At 38.4% G+C, this 24,248-nt stretch overlaps 1 protein-coding gene across 1 annotated transcript in view; it reads left to right on the top strand.

Annotated features, from left to right (window-relative positions):
* LOC122806555 (acetylcholine receptor subunit gamma-like) overlaps positions 1–23,952 on the top strand; it is a 645,882-nt gene extending 621,930 nt beyond the window's left edge. Inside the window, exon 12 of the mRNA XM_044077085.1 lies at positions 23,312–23,952. Within this exon, the coding sequence (XP_043933020.1) occupies positions 23,312–23,479 (168 nt within the window). The 3' untranslated portion in view covers positions 23,480–23,952. The remainder of the gene's footprint in view (positions 1–23,311) is intronic.
* Positions 23,953–24,248: the final 296 nt, after the last annotated feature.

The following is a 24,248-nucleotide window of genomic DNA, read 5'->3' as shown; positions in this document are numbered from 1 at the left end:
TATATTCATAAAGCAGAAAGCATTCTAAGAAGTAAGCCAACATGGGAAAGGAGAAAGGAGATTCAGCTGGTAGAGATAACTGCAATTAGGGATACAGACAATAAGCAAGAGGGGAATGAAATTTATTGGAGAAAATGGGCAAAAGAACCAAGGTATTGGGAACAAGTAATTAGAGACAGAAAAAAAATAGAATGGGAAGAGGCCAAGAATGTATTTGGATTGCAGGCTAAAGATTGAATTCCCTATCAAGGATTGATATTAGAGTATAGACAAAGAGAAAGAAATAGGGGATCCTAAGCAAAAGACCAGCACTTGTAGAGTTTTTAGTAGAATCTAGAACAGAAGCTGCTGTTAAAAAAGGAATACTTAGTAGAGCATGTAAAATGTGCATGATAAATATAAGCAATTAGAGGAGGTTGGAAAGGATTGGGAAGTGAGAGACTGAATAAGTAATTCACAAAGAAACAATGGGGGATATAAGTATGTCTCCCAAATATGCAAAAAAGTCTAGACATAGGTATTTTTATACCCAAAGTAGACTCCAAATAATTTTTCCTCAAGTAGACAGCAAATGCTGGAGGTGTGATGGGAAAAAGAGGTAATTCAGAGCATATTTTTTGGGCGTGCATTGAGTTGACAGATGTTAAAGATTCCTGCAGACTTCTCTATCAGAGATACTGGGTGAGCAAACTGTTGTAATTAAGGAAATTATTTTTTTGAGTTATGATTAAGAATTGGAATTCCCTAGACATAGTAAATCCTTGCTGAGTCTAATTATAGTGGCTACCAAAAAAGCAATTACGAGAAAATGGAAATCAAAGTCTAAACCAACTGTACTAGAAGTAGTGAATATAGGAACAGATGTAAAACAACTGGAATTGAGATTTTAAGAAAAGGGTAGGTAGGAAATAAGATGGGAATTGTAGGAACAATGTATGCAGAAGAGGTATGAGATTTAAAAGAAGATAGGATTTGACTGCAATTACGAGAAAATGGAAATCAAAGTCTAAACCAACTGTACTAGAAGTAGTGAATATAGGAACAGATGTAAAACAACTGGAATTGAGATTTTAAGAAAAGGGTAGGTAGGAAATAAGATGGGAATTGTAGGAACAATGTATGCAGAAGAGGTATGAGATTTAAAAGAAGGTAGGATTTGACTGCGCTAAGTAATATTTGCCTGGCAGTGACTAGATGGATTGTAAGTGATGTATAATGCTTGCAACTAAAATTATGTCAGTATGGCTTGTGATGTATAATTTGTATAATTTTTGCAATTAAAATATATCAGTATGGTTTGTTTTCATTAATATATATGTACGATTGCCTTTGTCATACATGATAATTTAAGAATCTCGATGGCAACACCCAGATCTGCTCTGAGTTACAGCACAAAGGCACGAAAATTACAGAACCAACTGATATTGTCAACATCCTGGCAGATAGGTTCAGTGCTAACTTTACCCCCCCACCCCCACCCTCTAAAAGGCCCATATCTATACAGGAAGAATGCAGAGTCCCTGTAATCACAGCTATGCAGGTAAAAGCTGCACTCTCTAATGCCAAAAACACAGCATCCATGGGACCGGACAACATCCCAGGCTGCGTATTACACAAACTTCAGAATGAACTGGCTCCCCACTTAAGCACCATGTTCAATAATAGCCTTGCATCAGGCTTTGTGCCCACTGAATGATGCACAGCAACAGTTATCCCACTCCACAAAGGGGGAGCCACCACTGATCCCGGGAACTATCGACCTATTAGCCTGACGAGCCTGGTCTGCAAGGCCATGGAATGTATCATCATGGAACTCATTAACAAAGACATTGGTAACTTTGAAACTCTGGATCCCACCCAGTTCGGGTTTGTGAAAGGCAGATCATGCCTCCTGAACCTGATCGACTTCTTTGAGGCAGTCACCAAAGCCATAGATGAGGGTAAGGTGGTTCACACAGCCTATCTTGACCTCACCAAGGCTTTCAACACCATCCCCCATTCTGGAATTATAGCTAAACTCACTAAACTAGGTATAAATCCCTATGTCACAAGATGCGTTGCCAATTGGCTCACTGACAGAACCCACACTGTAAAAGTTGCAGACTCCAAATCTGACCTCAAAGCAGTGACAAGTGGAGTACCACAGTGTTCCATTCTGGGACCTCTCCTGCTTGGTATCTACTTCTCTGAAGTACAGGCTAACACAGAAAGCCTGTGGCTAACGAAGTTCGCAGATGACTGCAAACTAGGAGCCATAGTCAAGTCCCCAAATGATGTGGACATCCTACACAAGTGCCTCACTGAGACAGATGCCTGGTGTCAGAGCCATGGCCTCAAGCTCAATGCCAAAAAGTGCAGTGTGATCCCCTTTGTTAAAAACTCTGTACCCATGAACTACCACATAGGCAGCAATCAACTTAGCACCGAATGTGTGATAAGAGACCTTGGGACCCAGTTGGACAGTAGTCTCTTCTTTGATAGTCACATCGCCACAGTAGTCAGGAAGTCCTTCTACGTGGCACACCTCATCATAAAAGGGTTTTCATCCAGGAAAAAAGAGGTCATTGTTCCCCTCTACTCAACACTCATTAGACCCATTATAGAGTACAACGCCCCTTTTGGAATGTACCTCACAAGACATCTGCAGCAGCTGGAAAGGCCACAGAAGTACCTCACAAAGAGGATTAATGGCCTCAAACAAATGCCCTACACTGACCGCCTCAAAAAACTCCAGCTTTATTCCGTAGCACATCGTCTACTCCGAGGTGATCTCTGCCTAACATATAAAGCTATGTCAAACCCGGAGCTGTTGGACATGCTACACCTAAAGAAATCCCAATCCCTCAGAGCTACACGCTCTAGGGACCTAAACCTTGTCACCACAATAAACAGGACATGCTGGAGGGATAGATTCCTGTCCCAGAGACTTCCCATACTCTTGGACAGGCTACCCATCTATGTCAAGCAAAGTTCTTCATTAGCACTCTTCAAGAAAAATCTTGATGAGTGGATGGGAAATAGGAAATACACCCCGGGGATCACTTCTGTGTCTCTGCTCGACAGTGACACAGGAAAATAACTTTCTTGGGTGGCGTAAGCCAGGGAAACTTGTTGGCTAGGCTTACATAGGCCCTTGGGCCAATAGCCTAGTGCCTACCTATGAACCTATGAATAAAGATGTTTCTTGTTTAAAAAAATATATATAAATGTCCTATTACCTATTGCTATATCCACTACTATGTATTTCAGCATTTTCCATTCTAGGGTCACTTTTAATCCTCCCCTGCTTGGTCTGCTGCTCACATAATCTGTATTCACTACCATATTATAGTTTCCAGCTAATATCCCCACTCCCTGAATGATTGTTATAGCTTTGCTCAATAGTGTTTTCAGCTCTGTTCTTGTTGCTTTGTGGATATGTAGAGTTCTTAATGTTATTTTTCTATTTTTCCATTCTCTCTTTATTGATATAGGGCTTCCTTGATTTCTTCCAGCTTTCACAACCTGTATTTGCAGCCGGACTCCTTTTCTTAGTACTGTAATAACTCCCCTCCTCATACCTTATAACCTAGCAGCATACCACCAGTCTCTAAAGTCTTTCTTATAGTTTCTTTTGGGTGCTTTCTAGGACTTTAACATTCTACTATGTGGGTCTCTGAGATACAAATAATAATTTTCTTCATTTGGTATTACTTTCTTTCAGCATTCTTATTTAACATTACACCTTCAGCCCCTTCTTTGTTCTGATATCACTTCCCCTCTCTCACCACCTCTGTTTGTTATATTCTTCCTCCTTTATCTTCCATAACTTAAATCAATGCTACTGACAAATGATTTCTTGAGTTAATCAGGTCCCAAACACATATTGTATTTCCTGTGGATTAACTAAGTAGTCTTTGAATTAGCAGTTATTATTCTGAAGTTCTCACCCTCCTAACTAGTTGTTTCAAATAAATTATGCATAATGCTCTCCCTTCAACTATTTAAATCACTGAAACTTCAGAAATGTATCACCCTTGTCAACATATGTACAGTTTTAACCTAGATTTCTAACATTTCAATAACCATGTTCACACTATTTTTCAATAGGTTCTTAACAGTGTCATTGGTGTATAGGTTCATAGGTAAGTACTAGGCTAGCTGTCCTTGCAGGCCATTTTAAGCCCAGTCAGTTTACTTTTTGTGCTCAAAATAACATCCCATTTGGTTATAGATTGGTCTTACCAATCCTATGGTTTATAATTATATATTAACCCTAATAAGAATAACTGGGATTATACCATACATAATTTGAAAGGACCCATTTATTTATTTACCCACCCATGCATAGGAGAAAGCATTTAGGACTTGCCTTCCCTCTATTAGCAGTACGGGGGCAGTCCTCGGGTTTCCAGTTCATAAATCTAGGGATGAACTTTGTTTAATGTGGATGGGGAGTCTGTTCCAGAGCAGCTGTATGCTCTGTGAGCTATACCTTTTACCTCCAAATTGTTCTGTTGATGTTGCAGAAGAGGTTTAGATCCCTATATTGAGTATTTCTGATGCCATTTGACTTGTTGATGTGCAGTAAATTCATCAGTAATGGTTGGAGGATGCTCTATATGCCAGACACAGGTCACCTGTTAGCAGTCCATGTATAGTGACAGGGCTTTGGGTCGGTCTGTGTTGGACATGTTGTTTAGGCCTTGTATCTTTTTAATAAGGTATCTTTGGGGGTGCTCTACTTGTTGCATGTGTCTGGACAGATACATGCCAAAGGGGCCATTGTATTCAATGATTGGCCTAATAAGGGCTGAGTAAAGGAGGATAATGACATCCCTAGATCTAGACACAACCCCCTTGTTTATAAGCTGTGCAAAATAAAAGCAATAAACATATGTTGGTCAAAAGTCAGGTCACTGTCCACATAAGTTCTCAAATCCTGAAAAACTGGGTCAGCTCTTAAACTTAAAGGCATATTGTCAATGTTGTAGTTCCCCAGGTTAGGCCACTTCCGAAAGGATACAATAATGAGTCTTTTTGACATTTAGTTTCAGTCCGTAATTTTGGTACCAGTTATTTATTTGGGGTAAACCTTGCAGGATTCAATTACTGCTCGTAGCTTACAGTCATCTGTAAACTTAGTCAGCCAGAGGCCTTTGGTATTGGTTTTTACTTCAGAAAAGTAGATGCCAAACAAGAGAGGACCCAACACAGAACCCTAGGGTGCTTCACTGGTGCATGGTCTCTTTGTGCAGTTAACTTCCTGTTTTGATTATGTGAGTCCTAGCTTTGAACCAGTTGGCAATACAGTTGGTAACATAGGGGGTTCATTCCCAATTTATTTAGCTTTCTACTATTCCTGAGTGGGAAATTATGCCAAAAGCTTTTGTCAGGCCATAGTATTTGGTGTGTACCATTTTTGCCTTCATCTTTTGCTTTGGTGACCTTTTTAAAAAATCTACTAGGTTGAGTAAGCATGACCTGACCTTGATGAATCCAAAGTCAGACATGTCCAATGTTTGGAGGCTCTCTATGTCCTGATTGATTAATTCCATGATAAATCTTTCCATGGCTTTCCATATGAGGCTGGTCAGTCTATGGGTCTGTAATTGCCTGAGTCTGAGGAAGGTCCTTCCTTATCCAGGGGAATGACTGCAGCTGTTCTCCATTCATTTGGTACAAAATCTTTATGAAAGCTGAGAATGAACAGTGTTGTTAGGGATGTGGCTAAATTGAGCTTCATGCTATTTAAGATGCATTCAGGGATATTTTCAGGATCCATTGATGCAGTATTTATAGATTTTGATAGCACTTTTAGGACTTGGTTTCATGTGATACCTGGAGGTGAACCAGTTTCAGGTTTATCTTGACAGAGAGATGGAGGAGAGACAGGGGTAAAGTTAGAGCTAAATTTATCAACCAGTAGGTTCAGTATATCTTCAGCCTCAGTGTAAGCAACATCATTCATAATCAGCCCAGTGAAATGTTGTGTTGTTCTTTTGATATTATGAACACATGTAAAAATTCTCTTTTGATTATCTATGGCTTGGGTAACAATTTTAGCCTGAAACTTGGCTTTGGTGGATTTCGTTAAGCTTCTGAGCTGTTTGTTCATTTCAATGGCAAGGGCTCTAACATTCTGGGAATTACTCTTCTTACTTTTGATCAAAATTATTTTCCTTTTATTATAAATCGTGTTGATATTACGGCTTTACCATGTGGGTTTGTTTCTGTGGTTTTCCCTCCACTTGCTCCTATGGGGTACAGCTGCATCTGTGCAGGTGTTTACATGCTGTTGTAGTCTGTTGCAGTTTAAGTGGAGTTAACTGGGCTTGGTGGGGATTTATATTAGTAGGTAGTTTGCCTTAAACATTTCTAAAGGTACCTTGGGTGGAAGGAATCTCTGGTTTTAGCTTTACTTCAAAGTGCTTTATGTTCAGACCTAGCAAGTGATGAAGGTATGCAAGGGATGGTGCAAGATGCTCCCATATTAGTAAGGACAAAATCCAAGATGTTATTCCCCCCTAGTGGGTATCTGACTAATTGTTCCAGGGCATTTGGATTGACAAAGTCCAGAAATTTCTGTGCTTGCGCACTTTGGGTGGTGTAGGTTTTTTTATTGTATAGTTGGATAGCTTAGATCACCTAGGAAAATGGTAGTGGGTTTAATACTGTCAATGTCCACTGTCTTTTTCCAGTGACAAAGTCCTGCAACAGTCCATTCCTGTCTTAAATAAGTTAATTTGCTTACCTCATGATTCTATGGTGCACATCAAGTACATTATTTCTTAGTTGTACTGTCCTGTAGACATTAACAAGCCTACATATATAACACTGTCCTGCTTTCCTAGTCCACTCACTGTTCCTCTGCTTCTGTTTCCTTCTGCTGTTGCAAACTCTCTTCCTCTTATTGCATATTTGTCAACATGTCCCTCATCCTTCTGGTGTTCTTTACCATCTACATGTGTTTTTCTTGCATCTTTTGCCTGAAAACAGAGAAAGACTTTATAGGCCAAGCCTTTCGCAGTTCCTCAGTCTTTCTCTCTTGTTTGCAAAGCTTTCTAGAGCTCTTCAGTTCCTCCAATGCCTCCTTTTGGGCTGCTCATGTATTTTTACTATCAATGGAAAGAATATCCATAGAATATCTGAATACATTAACTTAAATCTGAGATTTAGATTTCTGCACATCTTGTAGCATGGAATAATAGAATTTTCCTTCTTTGCCTTTTGACCATGGAATAATCCTAATCAACAAATACCCGTGCTTCAGCTGTTTTTATCATTTTCCCATTCTTCCAAAGTTCACTTAATATCTGCTCCTTATGCAAGTAAAGCTGTACTTTAATATTATAGGATGAAGATACCTGGCTCTTGTGCCTCATGTTCTGGAGCATTCTGTGTGCTATCTAAGTCACAATGCTTTCTTTTTGAATACCTGTCTGTTTATGTGTGTGGACCATCAGGAATTGCTTGCAATCATGTCTCTTATGTTTTTCAGGTAAACTGCTAAAAATGCAGATTTTCTCTCTGTTCTTTATCTTCAAGCTCCAAGAGTTTTTCTTTTATCCAGCTTGTGCCATTTCCATCTTGGCAAAGCACGTGGCGTACGCTCTCTCTCTCTCTCTCTCTCTCTTTCTCTCTCTCTCTCTCTCCCTGTGTTTTCTTTTCTTTTTTTTTTTTAAGAAACAAAGGTAGCTAGTTTCAATTCATAATTGACTTTGGAAGTTTTCACTAGTGATCTAACTTGACTGCCCAAATTTCACTAGAATGCAAAGAGAGCACACTTTCCATTTATCATAGGATCATAGGAGGTTACTAGGCTAATGATCCTAGGGCCCTTACAAGCCTAGCCAAGAGTTTATCCCCAAAATGCAAACCTCAGTCAGTATAGGGACACAGGTGGAAGCCCTGGGACAAATTTGTGGTTTCCCATCCACTCATCAAGGTTGCGGTTGAAGAGGGTCAGTGAGGCATTCTGTTTGACATGTATGGGAAGTCTATTCCGGAGACGAGGCAGACTCTGGGAGACAAACCTGTCTCTCCAGCAGATTTTGTTGATGTCGCATATTAGGTTTAGGCCTTTTGAGTGGTTAATGCGTGAGGAGTTAGACTTACGGATATGGAGCATCACTAGTAGGGCAGGGTCCAATATTGCCTTGTAGGCGAGACACAGATCACTTCTGAGCAATCTGTACGATACTGAGTAGAGTGATTGTGATTTGAGTCTGTCCACATAGGACAGGTGTTGGAGGCCATGGACTGTCTTTCTGAGGTATTTCTGTGGCCTTTTCTATTGGTGCAGGTGTTTGGAGAGGTACATACTAAATGGGGCATTTTGCTCAATTATTGGCCTAATGAGGGAGAAGTACAGAGAGGTAATAACCTCATTTTTTCTGGATGCAATCCCTTTACTTATGACATGAACCAAGTAAAAGGCTTTTCTGACCATTGCTGCTACATCATGGCCGAATATGAGATTGTTGTCAACATGAGTACCCAGGTCTCTCACCACAGGTTGTGTGCTTAGGGGGGTTACCGTAGATGTGGTAATCAGTAGGGGCTGTGTTTTTGCCAAATGGTATGATAATATATTTTATTGCATTTAACTTGAGGCCATGACTTTGGCACCAGTCATTTGTTGCTGTGAGACCCTCTTGTAGTATGTTAACATCATTTTGGGAGTCAATGACAGCACCCAACTTATAGTCATCCACAAACGGTCAGCCACAGGCCTTTTGTCTATGCCTGGACCTCTGAGAAGTAGATGCCAAACAGTAGGGGTCCCAGGATAGATCCCTGGGGAACACCACTAGTGACAGGTCTGCTTTTGGAAGTGGAGGCACCTATTTTGACCTTGTGGGTCCTATTGGTGAGCCAGATGGCCACCCATCTGATGAGATAGGTTTTTACACCAAGTTGTGTTAACTTTTCAATGATGCCTGAGTGGGGGATTGTGTCAAAGGTCTTAGCCAAGTCAAAGTAAACTGTATGTACTGATAGTCCCTCATCCAGGGCCTTGGTGACAGTCTCAAAGAAGACAACCAGGTTGACTAAGTCAACAGGATTAGTGTAAGTGATACTGTTAAGTACTAATTCGAAACAAACCTGGGCTTTGCCATGGTGGATCCTACTGTAATTGAAGAAGGCTTTGTGGTTTCCCTTTGTTTCAGAGGCTAGTTTCAATTCATAATTGGCTATGGAGGTTTTCACTAGTGATCTAACTTGCTTTTTGAGGCTGAGGAGGGAGTTTTTCCAATTTGAAATTTGTTCCTTTTTACCCTTGGACAACAGTTTCTTCCATTTGCTCTTCCTACTAGCTAAAGAAAAAATTCTTTATGACTGTACAGACTTAGACTCTAGCATTAATGTACATGTAACCTTTGTATTATGTAGATGTTGACCTCTGATAATGACTCAATACCCTGAGAAGACTCTGAATTATCAGATTTTCTGAACATGTGTATGACTATTTGCTGTATAGACTCAGAATCCTACAATTAGAACATGTAAACCTAGTTATAACTTTGACGTTGACCTCAGTTGATGCTGATTACATCTGTACCAACTTGTTTAACCAACTTTGTAACTTAACTAACTTGGAGCTTTTCTCCCCAGGCCTCCACTGAAAATGGACCTGTGTCCAGTTGGACTCTCTCAGTTAACAAATGTAAAATAAATAAAATAAAATAAAATTGTTGCAAACCTTGTTAACAGAGGATGTCCACCAGACAGGTTTGTGTTTCCTTGAGGAGCAGGTTTTAGCTCTGTTGGGTATTGCTGAGTCCATGCAGTTGTACAGGTGCTTGTATACTGCATTGGCATACTGTTCAGCACAGTTATCTGCATCCTCTGAGAGGGAGGGTGGTGGTGGTGTGAAACTTCTGATACCCTCCCTTAGGTGGGTGTAGTCAGCTTTTGAGAAGTTTTAAAGTCTGGTTACGGTTGGGGGTGGGTGGGTGGAATAAAAACTTCAAGTGAGACAGACTGATCATCTGATCTCACCAGGGAAGAATATACTATGAGAGTGGTATAGTGGTTGCTCATGTTGGTGAGAACCAAGTCCAGAATGTTATCTCCCCTTGTGGAGAATGAGACGAGCAGGTCTAGTGTGTTAGAACTGATGAAGTCAAGGAATCGTTGGGTGAGTGCATTAGTGCAGGAATAGTCCACCCACTCTATGGTGGGGTAGTTAGGGTGTTAGGGGGTACCTTGGTGGAGTCAAGTAGGACCAGGTAGGAAGAGTGAGTGTCCTCAGTCATGGAGGGGGATCTATAGCTGGCTATAACTTGGATGGGTGTCTTGCCAACTGTCAGTTTTACCTGGAGTAATTCCAGTGCATCATGCTGGCAAATCAGTCTGGAAGGGAACCTGTCCTTAATGAAGATAGAGACTCCACTGTCCTTAGTCTTCCTGACCTCATTTTGGGGTCAGAATGTGTGGAATGAGGTATAGCCTGGTAAGGCAGGGGTGCTCTCCGCAGCCCTGAACCAAGTTTCTGTGACCGCACAGATATCGGCATCTTCCAGTGTGAGGAGAGACTCCTGTGAGTGCATTTTCAGGTTGAGGCTCCTAGCATTAAGCAGCATTGCCTTCAATTTGCTTTTTGACAGATCTTTTATGATGGAAGATTTGTCTTTAGGACATAGCCTAAAAAAGGCACAAGGGGGGAAGGCAAGAGCCTTGGCCAGGATCCGGAATCCCAGGGGTGACAGGTGGAGGCCATCTCTGGCAAAGCAATGAGGCCTGTCAACTATGTCATTCGAGGCAGACAGATACTGGATCCCCTTGGAATGACACCAGAAACTAAGCCAATTGTTTTGTTAAAGTTAATTATTTTTTGTTGTTATTGTGGTATCATTCTTGGTGAAGGTAGGATTCTGCTTAGGGCTAGGGTCATACTTGCCTGGGACACTGTGAGAGCTCAATAATGTCTCTCTTCATATAGTCCAGGGAGGTACGTCTCAAGTCATTCACACCAACATGGACAATGACAGTCATACTTGTACCTGTTGTGGAGAGACTTAAGTGCGTGCATGATGCTGTGGATTCTGGCACCTGACAGACAACTGACCGTGACCTTCTCCTTGTCGAGCCTGGTGAGGAGGACATCACTGTGTCACACAACTGAGTCGCCAATGACTAGCATGTTTGGTTTATTGTTATGCCTTATGGGCTGTGTTGGCTTATTGTTATGCCTTATGGGTTGAGTTGGTTTATTGTTATGCCTTATGGGCTGTGTTTGTGAGACACTGGTGTGTTGTCTGCTGTGTGGATTTGTTTGGTGTTGTGTGTGTGGAATGTTTGTGAGTGTGTTTTGGAGGTCTCTGCTGTTTAGGTAAGTTTTTATTGAGGACCTCTGCATAGATGGGTGTTTGTTGTGCTTAACTATGTGATGTGGGTGGTGTGGTGTTTGTGCTGGCAATCTTATCTCTGTCAGGAGTACTGACTGTGGCATGAGAGAGCACAGATTCCAGGTTACTGATGTAGATGCATTTCTTGCAAGTAGAAGAATAGCTATGAAGAGGATGAAGAATGGAAAGGCTGTTGATCCAGATGACATACCTGTGGAAGCTTGGATGTGTTTAGGAGAAATGTCAGTGGAATTTTTAACCAGATTGTTTAATGAAATCTTGAAAAGTGAGAGTATGCCTGTGGAGATATGCTCTAGAGAGGAGAGGAATGAAGAGCAGCAGGACTAAGACAGAATATGTGTGTGTGAATGAGAGGGAGGATAGAGGAATGGTGAGGATGCAGGGAGTAGGGTTGGTGAAGGTGGATGAGTTTAAATACTTGGGATCAACAGTTCAGAGTAATGGCAAGTGTGGAAGAGAGGTGAAGAAGAGAGTACAGGCAGGGTGGAGTGCATGGAGAAGAGTGTCAGGAGTGATTTGTGACAGTGTACCAGTAAGAGTGAAAGGGAAGGTCTACAAGAGGGTAGTGAGACCAGCTATGTTATATGGGTTGGAGACATTGGCATTGACAAAAAGGCAGGAGTCACAGCTGGATGTGGCAAAATTAAAGATGCTAAGAATTGCACTGGGTGTGACGAGGGTAGACAGGATTAGGAATAAGTGTATTAGAGGATCATCCCAGGTTGGATGGTTTGGAGACAAAGCCAGAGAGGCGTAATTGTGTTGGTTTGGACATGTGCTGAGGAAGGATGCTGTGTATATTGGGTAAAGGATGCTAAGGATGAAGCTGCCAGGTAAGAGGAAAAGAGGAAGGCCAAAGATAAGGTTTATGGATGTGGTGAGAGAGGGCATGCAGGTGGTTGGTGTGACAGAGCAAGATGCAGATGACAGGAAGAAATGGAAACAGATGATCCACTGTGGTGACCCCTAATGGGAACAGACAAAAGAAGAAGAAGAATTATGTGCTAGGAGAAGAGGGCTGTCAGTGAACATGAGGCAGTTGCTACACTGTCTTAGTATGCCCATGTCGACCAGGCTGGCAGCAGAAACTAATGGGAATTGTCCAGACATAGTGTTCTGAATACTTGGGCGAACTTATGGAGAGAGGGTTTTGATAAGGGTTTGTCCACAAGAGTGTAGACCACAAAAACCTTTTTAAATGTAAAATAACTGGCCTGAAGCACAAGTGCTAAAACCAAAACTAAGATGCTTAGACTAGTAAATAAATTTAATCAGGCTACTAACAAGCAGTAATATATTCAGCAGAATAAGAGAACTTAAACACTTAAGAGCACACAGCAAAGCAAAATAAGGTAATAAAGTAGGTAGAACACAGTTACAGTAAGAGCAGCTGAATAAAGTATAATTTTTTTTGTTAAGTGGAGAGGGAGGAAGCAGAAGATAATTCCAGGTTAAGAAACTAAGAGGGCTGGCCTTCCCAAATGCTGTTTCTGTACACAGTAGGCAGAGCTGATAAGAAGGGACTGGTAGGAGTGTCTGAAATCAAAGAAGCAAGGGGGTAGTCCTTCCCAAATGACCTCACTGTACTCAGTTGAGTGAGCAAATGAAATGGGGCTGGGAAGAGTGTCCAAAGACAAATTTATAGCAGGAGAGAGCAATTACAAAGCCACCAGGTTTAAGAGCACAACAACACTTGGGAGGGATGGTGGGAAAACAAACAAGCTACAGAGAGAGAGACCACCAATATTCAATCAATATTCAATGAAACAAATAAATAAATGCAGTACAGTTTTGTTGTCTACCACTGAAACAGAACAAGTGCAAAAAAGTATGCTTATATCAGCTTTGTATATCCAGGTGGTTGTAGAATCAGTCACAGCCAGCTAAACAGCTCTGCTACTGAGCACAAATACACAGAAATGTAACTATACCAGTAGTATAAAACAAAAGATAGACCCCCAGGCAATTAGATAAACACAGAACTTCACAAAATCTAAAACAACTCCGACTATGAACCTGCCTGACTTTGAGCTCAAGTGCTGAACTTGCCCTGAGAAACAAACTGCAGAGAGAGAAACCACCAATATTCAATCAATATTCAATGAAACAGATAAATGCAGTACAGTTTCATTAACTATCACTAAAACAGAACAAGTAGAAAAAAGTATATTTATATCAGCTTTGTATATCCAGATTGTTGTAGAATCAGTCACAGCAAGCTAAACAGCTCTGGTACTAAGCACAATTTTCTTCTATTTTTCTATCTGCTTAGTTTATATATTCATGTATAATATCAGACATTTTCACTGATTCCTGGTAAACCTTATCCTTTTTATCATTTAAATCTGTTATTCCTGACATATCCACCCGGCCTCTCTCAGATTGGTTTTGCCTTGCTTCATGTTAGTAAGGTTCAAGATATTCCTCGCTGCTTAACTTGTTTTCCACCTTCTGGGATTCCAAGATGGTGGTTATTTGAACAGTACCCTCTCCACATAGCTCCTATTCTAATGAGCTGAATTACTGCAATAAACCAACAGATCCTAGAAAAAGAACTCTCAGCTAAAAAGAACTACATGCTCTGAACCTGTTTCTACTTGAATCATCTAAAAATCTGATAAAACTACGAATTAATCTTAAATTCACTATCCAGCTGTTACCAAAACTAGTACACACATGGAAACTAGAGGCCTGAAGGCTTCGGCACCTCAGCAATAAACAGCAACCACGAGAGGAAGGTTAAGACAAAAACCGAGGTGAGAAAATGCCTAAAAACATAGAAGGAATGGTCACCCAAACAACAAAAACTAAACGGTCAGTCATTTCATCCCCAGAAAAAGATGTGACCCCTAAAAGACAGAAAACATCCAAAACTCAACAAAAATTAGTGAAAGAACCAGCCAAGCAAAAGGCTGAGGTCATCATACAGATGGATGAGCTGAAAAGCGCACTTTTTCCATTACAAGCTGCTATACAAGGATTTTCTGATAAATTGAATACTTTTGGAACAACAATTAACCAAATTGCTGATAGATTACAATTAGTTGAGGAGAGATCCAAAGCAAATGAGCTAGAAATTGCCCAATTAAAAGGTGAACTACAAAACAAGGACAAAACACTCTCTGATATTCATTTAAAAATTCTAGACCTAGAAGCAAGGAGCAGGCAAAATAACCTTATTATCAGAGGATTACCTGAAAAATATGAGCGAAGTCAACTGATTCCCACTTTAAAACAAATTTTCAGCACTCTGCTTCACCCAAGTGACCCTCCGGCAGAATGCACTATTGAAAGAGCACATCGAGCCCTCCAAAAGTCACAAAACACCAATTCACCAAGGTCCATTTACGTCAAACTTCTTAACTTTCAAGATGTCCAAGAAATACTCTCATCATACAAAAAGCTAAAACACTTCACCTGGAACACGTTTACAATTTCTATCTCCCAGGATCTCCCCCCAAGAAATCAAAGAAAAGCGCCGTAAACTGTAACCATACTGTGCAGATCTTATTGCACACAAAATCAAATTTCAAATGAGATTTCCAAATTTGTTATCCTTTTATTATAAAGACATTAAATTTACAATGTCTTCCCCCAAGGAAGCAAACCCTATTTTCACAAAATGTTTTGGATCAGCTCTGGTTGCATAGATGCGAGGTCTACAACAATAATTCTATTACCAGAATATGTTTTTTGTCATTCCATTCCCAGTCAACTGCTTTTAAGTTAGATTCTTGCCTTCCTTGGTTAAAATAAAAGAAAATATAGCTCAACGCTATATCCGCTACTCATTTACAAATCCCAGGAACGATCACTGCATCTTTGGTTAGCCAGGAGGACCCATAAAGAGTGACAAATACTTCGCCGATTAGATTATGCACCTATTCAACCAGGAAATAAGTAAATAACTTCCTCCTACCAGTCTGGCTTGCCCCATGCATAAAAGAGAAGTCCTGTATGCAAGCATATTTGAGTTTCAGGACAATATACTCGTCGTAATCAAAGGATGCTTCATTGTGAATGAATCATTGCAGTTTCAAGTTTTACTGTTTATGAAGGTGAGATCTAATTTAAATTTGTGGGTCCAGTTACACTTTAGTTGAGCAAATCACGCTCTACCTATTAACAAGTCATGAGCTTTCACCCCTGTTTGAGCCTTACAGATGTGCGGTAGTTTCCTTATTAAGTGTACGAAGAGAATTCTGCTCAAATCTGGCACCTACAAATAACAGTACGGATCACCTTGCTGTGAGTCTCATGATAAAGCTCCTACTTGTCTGGCACATCCTACCAGCATTTATTATTTGTGGTGAGACTGGATACAAGATGGAGTGCTTATATTAGCACCCTTTTGTTATAAGGACACTCATGTTGCAGTGTTTAAACACACAGACAAAATGTAAGCGCTAGAATATTGTGAACAGCCCTTTTTGGTTTAAAATACAAATTAAAAGCATGTGAACTCAGTTTAAGAACTATAAATAATGGGGACAAACTGTGTCCTTAATATTAGAACCTTTATTTACCTCTCACTATGGATTAAAATGTCTTGACCAGAGCAAGAAGCTGTTAGTATTATTTATGCCCTTTTGCTTGCTCAAATCATTACCTTAGGTCACTTCTGCTCAGTTTTAATGGATCATCCAATATGCAACATATTAGTAAGGAAGGAAAGCCAAATGTATAAAATAATAACTGTTTTCTCTTAGGAGTGTTTTGTTTGTTAATTCTATTAATTATTCTCTGCTTGAATCACTATTTCAAGATTTGTCTTAGAAAGTGCCTAATGAGCTCTTTTGCATAAGTGTTTAATTTATGTATGAGTTTGCATCTTAAGCACTATTTTGCTTTCTATAAGCTGGTAAATTCTCATCTGGAGCTAGTTGGATTAGTTAAGAAGGGTTTCAGATGGCATTTTTTGGAATGGGACAAATGTATATATTTTGTAAATACTGTTATTGCTTTTGCAAATTTGTCAACTTCATTATTACTTTACAGTCATACATCTCTAGTCATTTTCATTTTGCTTCTCTCTCAAATATAGGGGATAAGTGGGTAGGCACTGGGGTAGTTTTGAGAGAGTTTTGTGCTGCATTCTTATCACTTATCATAAACTTATCTAGTTTTAGAGTCAAAATTGAGCCATTTATTAGTCCTCTCCCCCTTAGATCACCATATAAACCCAAACAATTTAACCTTAAATCCTATCAAGTATAGATAAATAATGGAACATAATATCCTGGAATGTCAGAGGGCTCCAGGATAAAAACAAAAGAAATCTACTAATGCACTTATTATTATTTAAATCAGAAATAGATATCTGCTATATCCAAGAAACACATATGATTGATGAAGATTGGGTAAAGGAGAAGAATAGGAAATGGATAAAGGACATTATCCCATTGGGAATTAGTTGTAACACCAAGGGGGTAGCGATTATTTTTAAAAATTTATTTAAACCATCTATTATTGACATAGGCGTGGACCAAGAGGGTAGATGGTGCTACTTTACATGCCTAACCCCACTTTATGATAAACTCATTTTATTTATGAACGTATATGGACCATGCTCAGGACAGCAGGGATTTATTTTAAAAGTATATAATAAGTTGCTTAACTTCCCAAATCATCTTTACATTCTAGGGGGGGATTGGAACTCAGTAACTGACCCTAAATTGAACCAATCTAATAAACTCAAAACATATAACTTACAAGCCTCCCTAGCTCTAACAGAGTTAATCATTGACTTTGACTTGGTCAACTCCGTTTCCTTTGGTAGTCACCCCAGAAACAATAACATTTATGCATACTTCTCTAAATGCCATAATTCTTGGTCTCACATAGATTTCTTTTTCATGTCTAATGCTCTAACAAATTGGCAAATAAAATTTTCAACTGAGCCAAGATTCTTTTCAGATCATTCTAAAATAGCTTTAAGAATAAACTTTACACCTAACCAATCCCAAATTAATAAGAGTTTTAATTAGTCTCTTAACAGAAGTGTTTTGCAAGACCCGACAGTTATTGAGGAAGTCTCCTATATCCTAAATGAACTCAATTATGGCACGCGAGACCTGGACATCCTGTATGACGTTCGATGGGTGACTTGTAAAACTGTTCTCAGGGGTATATTCATCCAAAAATCCATGTAGCTCAAAAAAAAAAAAGAGAAAAGAGAAGGAGAACCGCCTAATGTCCAAGATTAACAATCTAGATGTTAAGCTTCAAGAAAACTACACTGTAACTGTGGAAAATGAAATGATAAATAAACAAAGAGAGTTGTTTGAACTACATCAATCCTATTACTCCTTTCAAGAATCAAGATTTATAACTAAATATTCCAAGTGGATTCAACCCCTCCCCTCTAAAGTGATTGCCAGACTGATCGAAAATAAGCTAAAATCTCCCAGAATTGCCCTTATTCACCATCAGAATACATTCTATAAATCAAATACACAAATTATCCATTTGTTCCACCAAGTGTATTCTGATATCTGTGCTAGCAATAAATTCCAAAGCCCTTGTTCAGAGATGGAAAAATATCTTAACGGCCTCACCTTTCCAAAATTAAATGAAAACCAGAAAGTTACCCTTTCATCTCCGCTGACTATCCAAGAAATTACAAAGGCCATTGACAACCTTAAACTAGGGAAAGCTCCAGAACCAGATGGCTAGTCCCCAGACTTCTATAAAACATTCAAAGACATCTTAGCCCCCATCCTTCTTAAGCTTTATAACTACATATCAAGTAATGGCATCACAGACCTTTATATTAATCATTCTAAGACCATACTAATCCCCAAAAATAGTCTAGACAAATCAAATATTAATAAATACAGGCCAATCTCCCTCATGAATGTTGACATAAAAATTTTATCTGCCATACTTGCTGAAAGGCTTAAAAAGGTTATTCATTCTCTAATCTCTGCAGAACAAGCAGGTTTCATGTCCAGCAGACACACCTGGGATAATACTTTAACAATGGAAACCATGATTAACCTTACAAAAAAGGTTAGAAACCCAGTGTACGCAATGATACTAGATGCATGCAAAGCATTTGATTGGGTTAACTGGAACTTTCTGTTCACAGTGTTATCCTATTTCAACATTCCCCCCGAATTTGTCAACATCATCAAAATTTTATATAATAGCTCTTACACATGCCTCTATATAAACAAACAATATTCATAACCAATAAAAATTTCAAACGGCACCAGACAAGATTGTCCTTTGTCCCCTCTTCTTTTTAACTTATATTTAGAACCTTTTTTCTTATCCATATTATAAAAAACATACCACTCAGTCCCCAGAATTTTCAATACCAACACCAGCATGACTGCCTTTGCAGATGACTTGAACCTTTATTTTGAACACCCCATGCCTGACACTAAGAAAATCATCGCATCTTTGAACACCTTTGTTTATTTCTCAGATTACCAAATTAACCAAAACAAATCCTTTATTTTCCCGATAAATCCCTTAACACATAGACAATATTTTTTCCGAGATTCTTTTTCCCACATAGTTTACTCCTTCAAATATTTAGGAGTCTCCTATGATCATTCCTCCTCTTCCATTTTACATTCTAATTTATCAAAAATATGGTCAAATATTTCACAAGACATGTCTAGATGGCAACAGATGAAACTCCCTATGCTAGCTAAAACTTCTATAATAAAAATTTATATACTCCCAAAGCTTCTCTATCATCTTCAAGCATCCTTTCCTCCAATTCCAATGCATTTTTCACTAGAATACATAAAGCTTTTGCGAAATTTATATGGCACCCCAAATCAGTAAGAGTATCCTATCAAAGACTGATCCTTCCAAAAAGTAAAGGTGGTCTTGCTATGCCCGATTTACAACTATAATATAGAATTATACATGCCAATAGAATACAATTGCTAACCATCATCCAAACTCTGTATCCTAGTCTCCCCTTTGGGTGAAAATGTGGCATAACCATGCCCTAAATAGCAAATTCAACCCTAAAGCTCTCCCATTTTTAAGTCCATCAACCCTCAAAAACCTGACTCTACACCACACCCTGAAGGCTATAATCAAAATCTTCCAGGAGATATTTAAATCCCTAAAACTAGACTCTGCACTTCCCTTTTTCCAGCCAATCCACCTTAATCCGAATCTCAAACTAAATAACAACATGATAAATTTGTCAGACTACCCTTTAATAAAGGAGTATACACTATGGGATATCCATAAGCATAGTCATTCATCATTAACAGCTCTTCAAACCATCTTAAATTTACCAAAACAAATATCATAATACTGAGACAGAAAAGGGAAATCATTGCATCTCTTCTCCATGATCATTCCTCTAGTGACAATGACTGTAACTTGGTAGCCAAGCTGTTGCAAAGCTTAGCTAGTAAAATAAGTATGTTATCCTCATCTTATAAGTTTATAATCTCAATTCTATATCAAGAAAAAATTGTATTTGCAGAATATTGGGACCACCAAGGGACAAACCTATCAGTAGATCAGAAACTAACAGCTACTAAATCCTCACTTTTGCTTTCCCCATTCAAAAAGCTTACCTATACACAATTTATGGCTACCAGCAACTTATATTTCACTCCAATTCACTTAAACAAATTTGACCCAAAGGTGTCCACTTCTTGTCCCTGCTGTCTCTATCCCAATGCAGACATCTTTCACATTCTGTGGTTTTGTAAATACTCCCACAGTTTATGGTGTTCTCTTAAAGTGAGACTTGACAAGATGGGTTATCATAAATCAACCCTTTCCTGGGAAATGGCTTTGCTACATGTTACCAACCTTAAATTGTCTAAATTAAAATTGCATATCTTAATCACGCTTTGTCTATTAGTCAAATTCTACATTACCAAACACTGGATAGATCACTCTAAGATGTCCTGGAAAGGCTTTAGGGACTTGGTGGTTAAATACATTACTTCACAAAAACTTTTAATAACTAACCCCCACAAACAGATATACTACCAGAAATTTTGGAATATTATATTTGAGATCTTCATTGTCAGTTAACAACTACAAGTCAAACTACTTCATTAATTTCTTCTCCTACTCATTTAGATGCTTACTTAATTTCTTTACCTCCTCCCCTTTACCCCTACCTCGGCATCAAGATGGCTCAAGATCAAGATTAACACTATTTCCCTCTTTATACTTGTACTTCAAATTTTGGCCAAAGGGTGATTATAGTGTGTGCAGTCCTTATAATTATCATCTCCCATCTAGATTTCCATGAAGTGTTTTTTTTTTTTTGTTTGTTTTCACTGTTCTTAACAGCACATTTGTATATATTGTATATAATGAGTTGTGTTTTTCTAGTCTCCTCGATTTTTCTGTATATTGCTAACCTACAATTGTTTATTATATAAGTGTTTGTTAAAATCAATAAAATTTCTATTTGAAAAAAAAAAACTTGTTTTCCTCCTTCTTTCTTCCTAGTCTTTTCTAATTTCTATCTGTTTATTTTTTGTCATTAAGTTCCAGGATTTACAGCATACTGGCTTGAAAACTTCAATTTAAATCAACTAAAATGTTATCATTAGGCTGGAGAGTATGGAACTACAATCAATTAGACACTATACCAAAAATCCCAGCTCTTCTTAACCTCAGGACCTACACTCCCTACAAACAGACTGACCTTCACTATAATCCTTTATGCTAACAATTTAGCTATCCTGGCCTCTGACCATCACTTTAAGTGAAGAAATTGTAAATAATCACTGAATCAGACAATTTCCAGGGCTGGTTTGGTAGTAAGAGACAGAACAGCAATTGTAATGAAAGCAATATAAGATTTTTGATATATTCATACAAATACATATATAAGGCTGCATCCCAAATGACTGGGACATTATGCCACTTACAGGTGATATCATTAAAACATTAAGCAATTTAAATATTTAAGTGTCTATTTTGACTTTGTTCTTTAATCTACTACCATGCATGCAAACTTTACTTTGTACAGAGTCAATAGCTTTTTAACCAGTGAAGTCAGACTCACCATTGATAACAAGGTGCCAAAGCAGCATTCAGATATGCCCCCATTATTATGAAAGCCATCGCACTCATAATACCCAAAACTTCAGAGTTAGTTACAGTCACCCAATATAAACATCAATGTATCACTCTTCCAATAATTTACTGGCATTGCATTACCTACCATGCCATAGTAAATGCATACAGCCTAATTTTTAGATTCCATAATCAATGTTATCATCCCTCACTACTAAGAAAACTTAACTTTCAGCAAGAAAACAGAACTGTATTGCTCTGTTTATTACACCATGTTGTTAATTTCCTTCTGTCCAATTATTCTCTGTTCCACTCTGTGTGTGTTGACTAATCAATCATTTTCTGTCTATGGGCCCACAACATGGAATCATGTTCTAGTTAGTATAAAGACTGTTTTTTTTTTACTGGCTTTCTGCAAATCTCAAAAAATGTCTCACCAGTGGTAAGGAGACCCCTTTTGACTGCTATGTAGTACCTTGCATACTAAGTTTGTATTGTAAAATCTCTAGCTGCAATGTTGTATGTATGGTGGAGGTCTGCATGAAAGGGATGGTCATCTTGAAGTCCAGGAATTCCTCTTATGCTATTCACAGTTCACTTACTTACACTTTATTTTAACTTTGCCAGACTTTTGAACAGCTGGGATTTAAAGGCAGTGGGTAAAATAAAAATACTGTTTTTGAGAACTTATAAGCTTCTGAGTAGCCACAAAGAAGATACGGAATAAGTGGATCTGATGGGCATCAATTAAAATGTAATGAAAAGAACTCACGCTGCCAGGTAAAGCACTCTACTTACAAAGCACAAAGAGATGAAAAAAGTATAGAGTGCACCACGACCAGTAGAAGTCTCCAAAATGTTCCTTGATAAAATGAAAAAAGCACAAACTCATAAAGATAACTCCACTTTATTGGAAGCGAAAACTGCAGGATGAAGCGTTGCAAGCCAACGCGAAAGCGCTCACACCTGTTCCTGCAGTTTTCGCTTCCAATAAAGTGGAGTTATCTTTATGAGTTTGTGCTTTTTTCATTTTATCAAGGAACATTTTGGAGACTTCTACTGGTCGTGGTGCACTCTATACTTTTTTCATCAATTAAAATGTATTCAGACATATAAATATCTCAGAGCCTGGCTAGGCCCAGCACTTAATTTCTCAGCAAAATATTCATAAAGGGTCATGCAAAAACTTTACCTACATGAAAACATAGTAATAAAATAAATATTTTGATGTTGTGGCCTGAGATGGTATATCAGTTTAACTCAGACATTTCAGACTATGACAGCTAATGACCGTCACTCAGCTGTGCTAGCTTTGATAACCTCATCTTATACTTGCAAACTGTGTGACTGACTGTGCAAGTCACTTAGCCAGACAGTACTTCTAGGTTGCTGCTAAAAAGGGAAACCTGCATCCAATGGCTGTTTTTTTTTTTAAGCTTAGAATGGCATTTCAAAGTAATGTTACTTTTGTCTCTTACAGTGAAGATGTGAATTTGATATAATTACTACCCTACCCTTTTGCCTCCCATCAGGTATTTAAAGGATATCTGACTGTTTTGTTGTACCTTATATACTAATCTTGCTTCATTAAATCTTTTTTACAAGACTTGGCATTGCTGTAATGGCACAGGAAAACTAGCTGATGTTACCCTGTGTAGGTATGCTTCAATCAATGCTGGTCTTACTTTTCTGTATAAAAGTATTTAAAATGTAATTTGTAGTTCTCTATTTTAGCTTGCTGTTAACTAGGTCATGACATAAACTGAGCGGTATCAATGGATACAGCAATAATGAAGGATGTAAAGTTACCAAGTTGCCTTGGGAATGGACTGTATTATAAATATAACATTGTAAAAATAAGATTAAAAGATACAATCAATGCTAATATCATTTTTCTTCTCCTTCTTCATTCTCTTTATGATTTTGAAAATGAGGAAATGGAAAACTGGGTACTGATTGGAAAAGTCATGGACAAAGTCTGCTTCTGGATTGCCATCCTCGTCTTCACTATTGGAACAGTGGGCATTTTCCTCATGGGACACCTAAATAATGTGCCTGAACTCCCTTTTCCTGGAGAGCAAAAGAAATACGCACCACCATAACACCATTTCCTGACTTCTTCCTGGTTAACATTCTTACAGCCCATATACTAGGAACTTACAGACCTCCACACCAGACTTCAGTATGAATCAAGCTTTAAAATGTCACAGTTCTAAAAAATATAGCAGATGGATAACTTTATGCATTAAAGTGCAACTGGTGTTTCAGTTTCTTCCATGTAACCCTACACGTAGGGTTTGATGAAAAGAGATATTTTACAGCCTGTGGTTTATATGAGAACTTCAGATCAACTCATAGCACTGATTGAATCAATCAGACTTGTTTTTTTCTTTTCAGTTACTATTGAGAAGACTTCCATTGTCATAAATATGACCCTGTAAGTGAAACAAAAATGTACAGCTTTCCATGAACATCTTAAAAATTGATAGAAGGCTCAGCTTGCTTATAATCAACCTGCTGTAGGGAGTGGATATTTTAAAGTTCATCTGGAAAAATTAAAATAACATAAAAAGGTTCATGGCGTAATGAAACTCTTTATGTGTCCTTGTTCAAAATTCATGTAGAATTGTGTGTGTGTGTGTGTGTGTATATATATATATATATATATATATATATATATATATATATATATATATATATATACCTACTACTTCTACCCATGTAGAATGTGAAATTCTTATTTATCAAGAAATTTTCAAAAGGTGTATCATTAAGAAATGTACAGATTACTATTTCCACACAAAATGAATGATATTGTTGCCAGACATGATTTTATAATGGAGGAACACAGCAGATTATACCACAATCCTA

Source organism: Protopterus annectens, chromosome 7.part0 (genome assembly GCF_019279795.1).
Source record: "Protopterus annectens isolate FY-2018-M chromosome 7.part0, PAN1.0, whole genome shotgun sequence".
NCBI lineage: Eukaryota > Metazoa > Chordata > Ceratodontiformes > Protopteridae > Protopterus > Protopterus annectens.
This window is presented reverse-complemented; position numbering and strand designations above follow the sequence as displayed.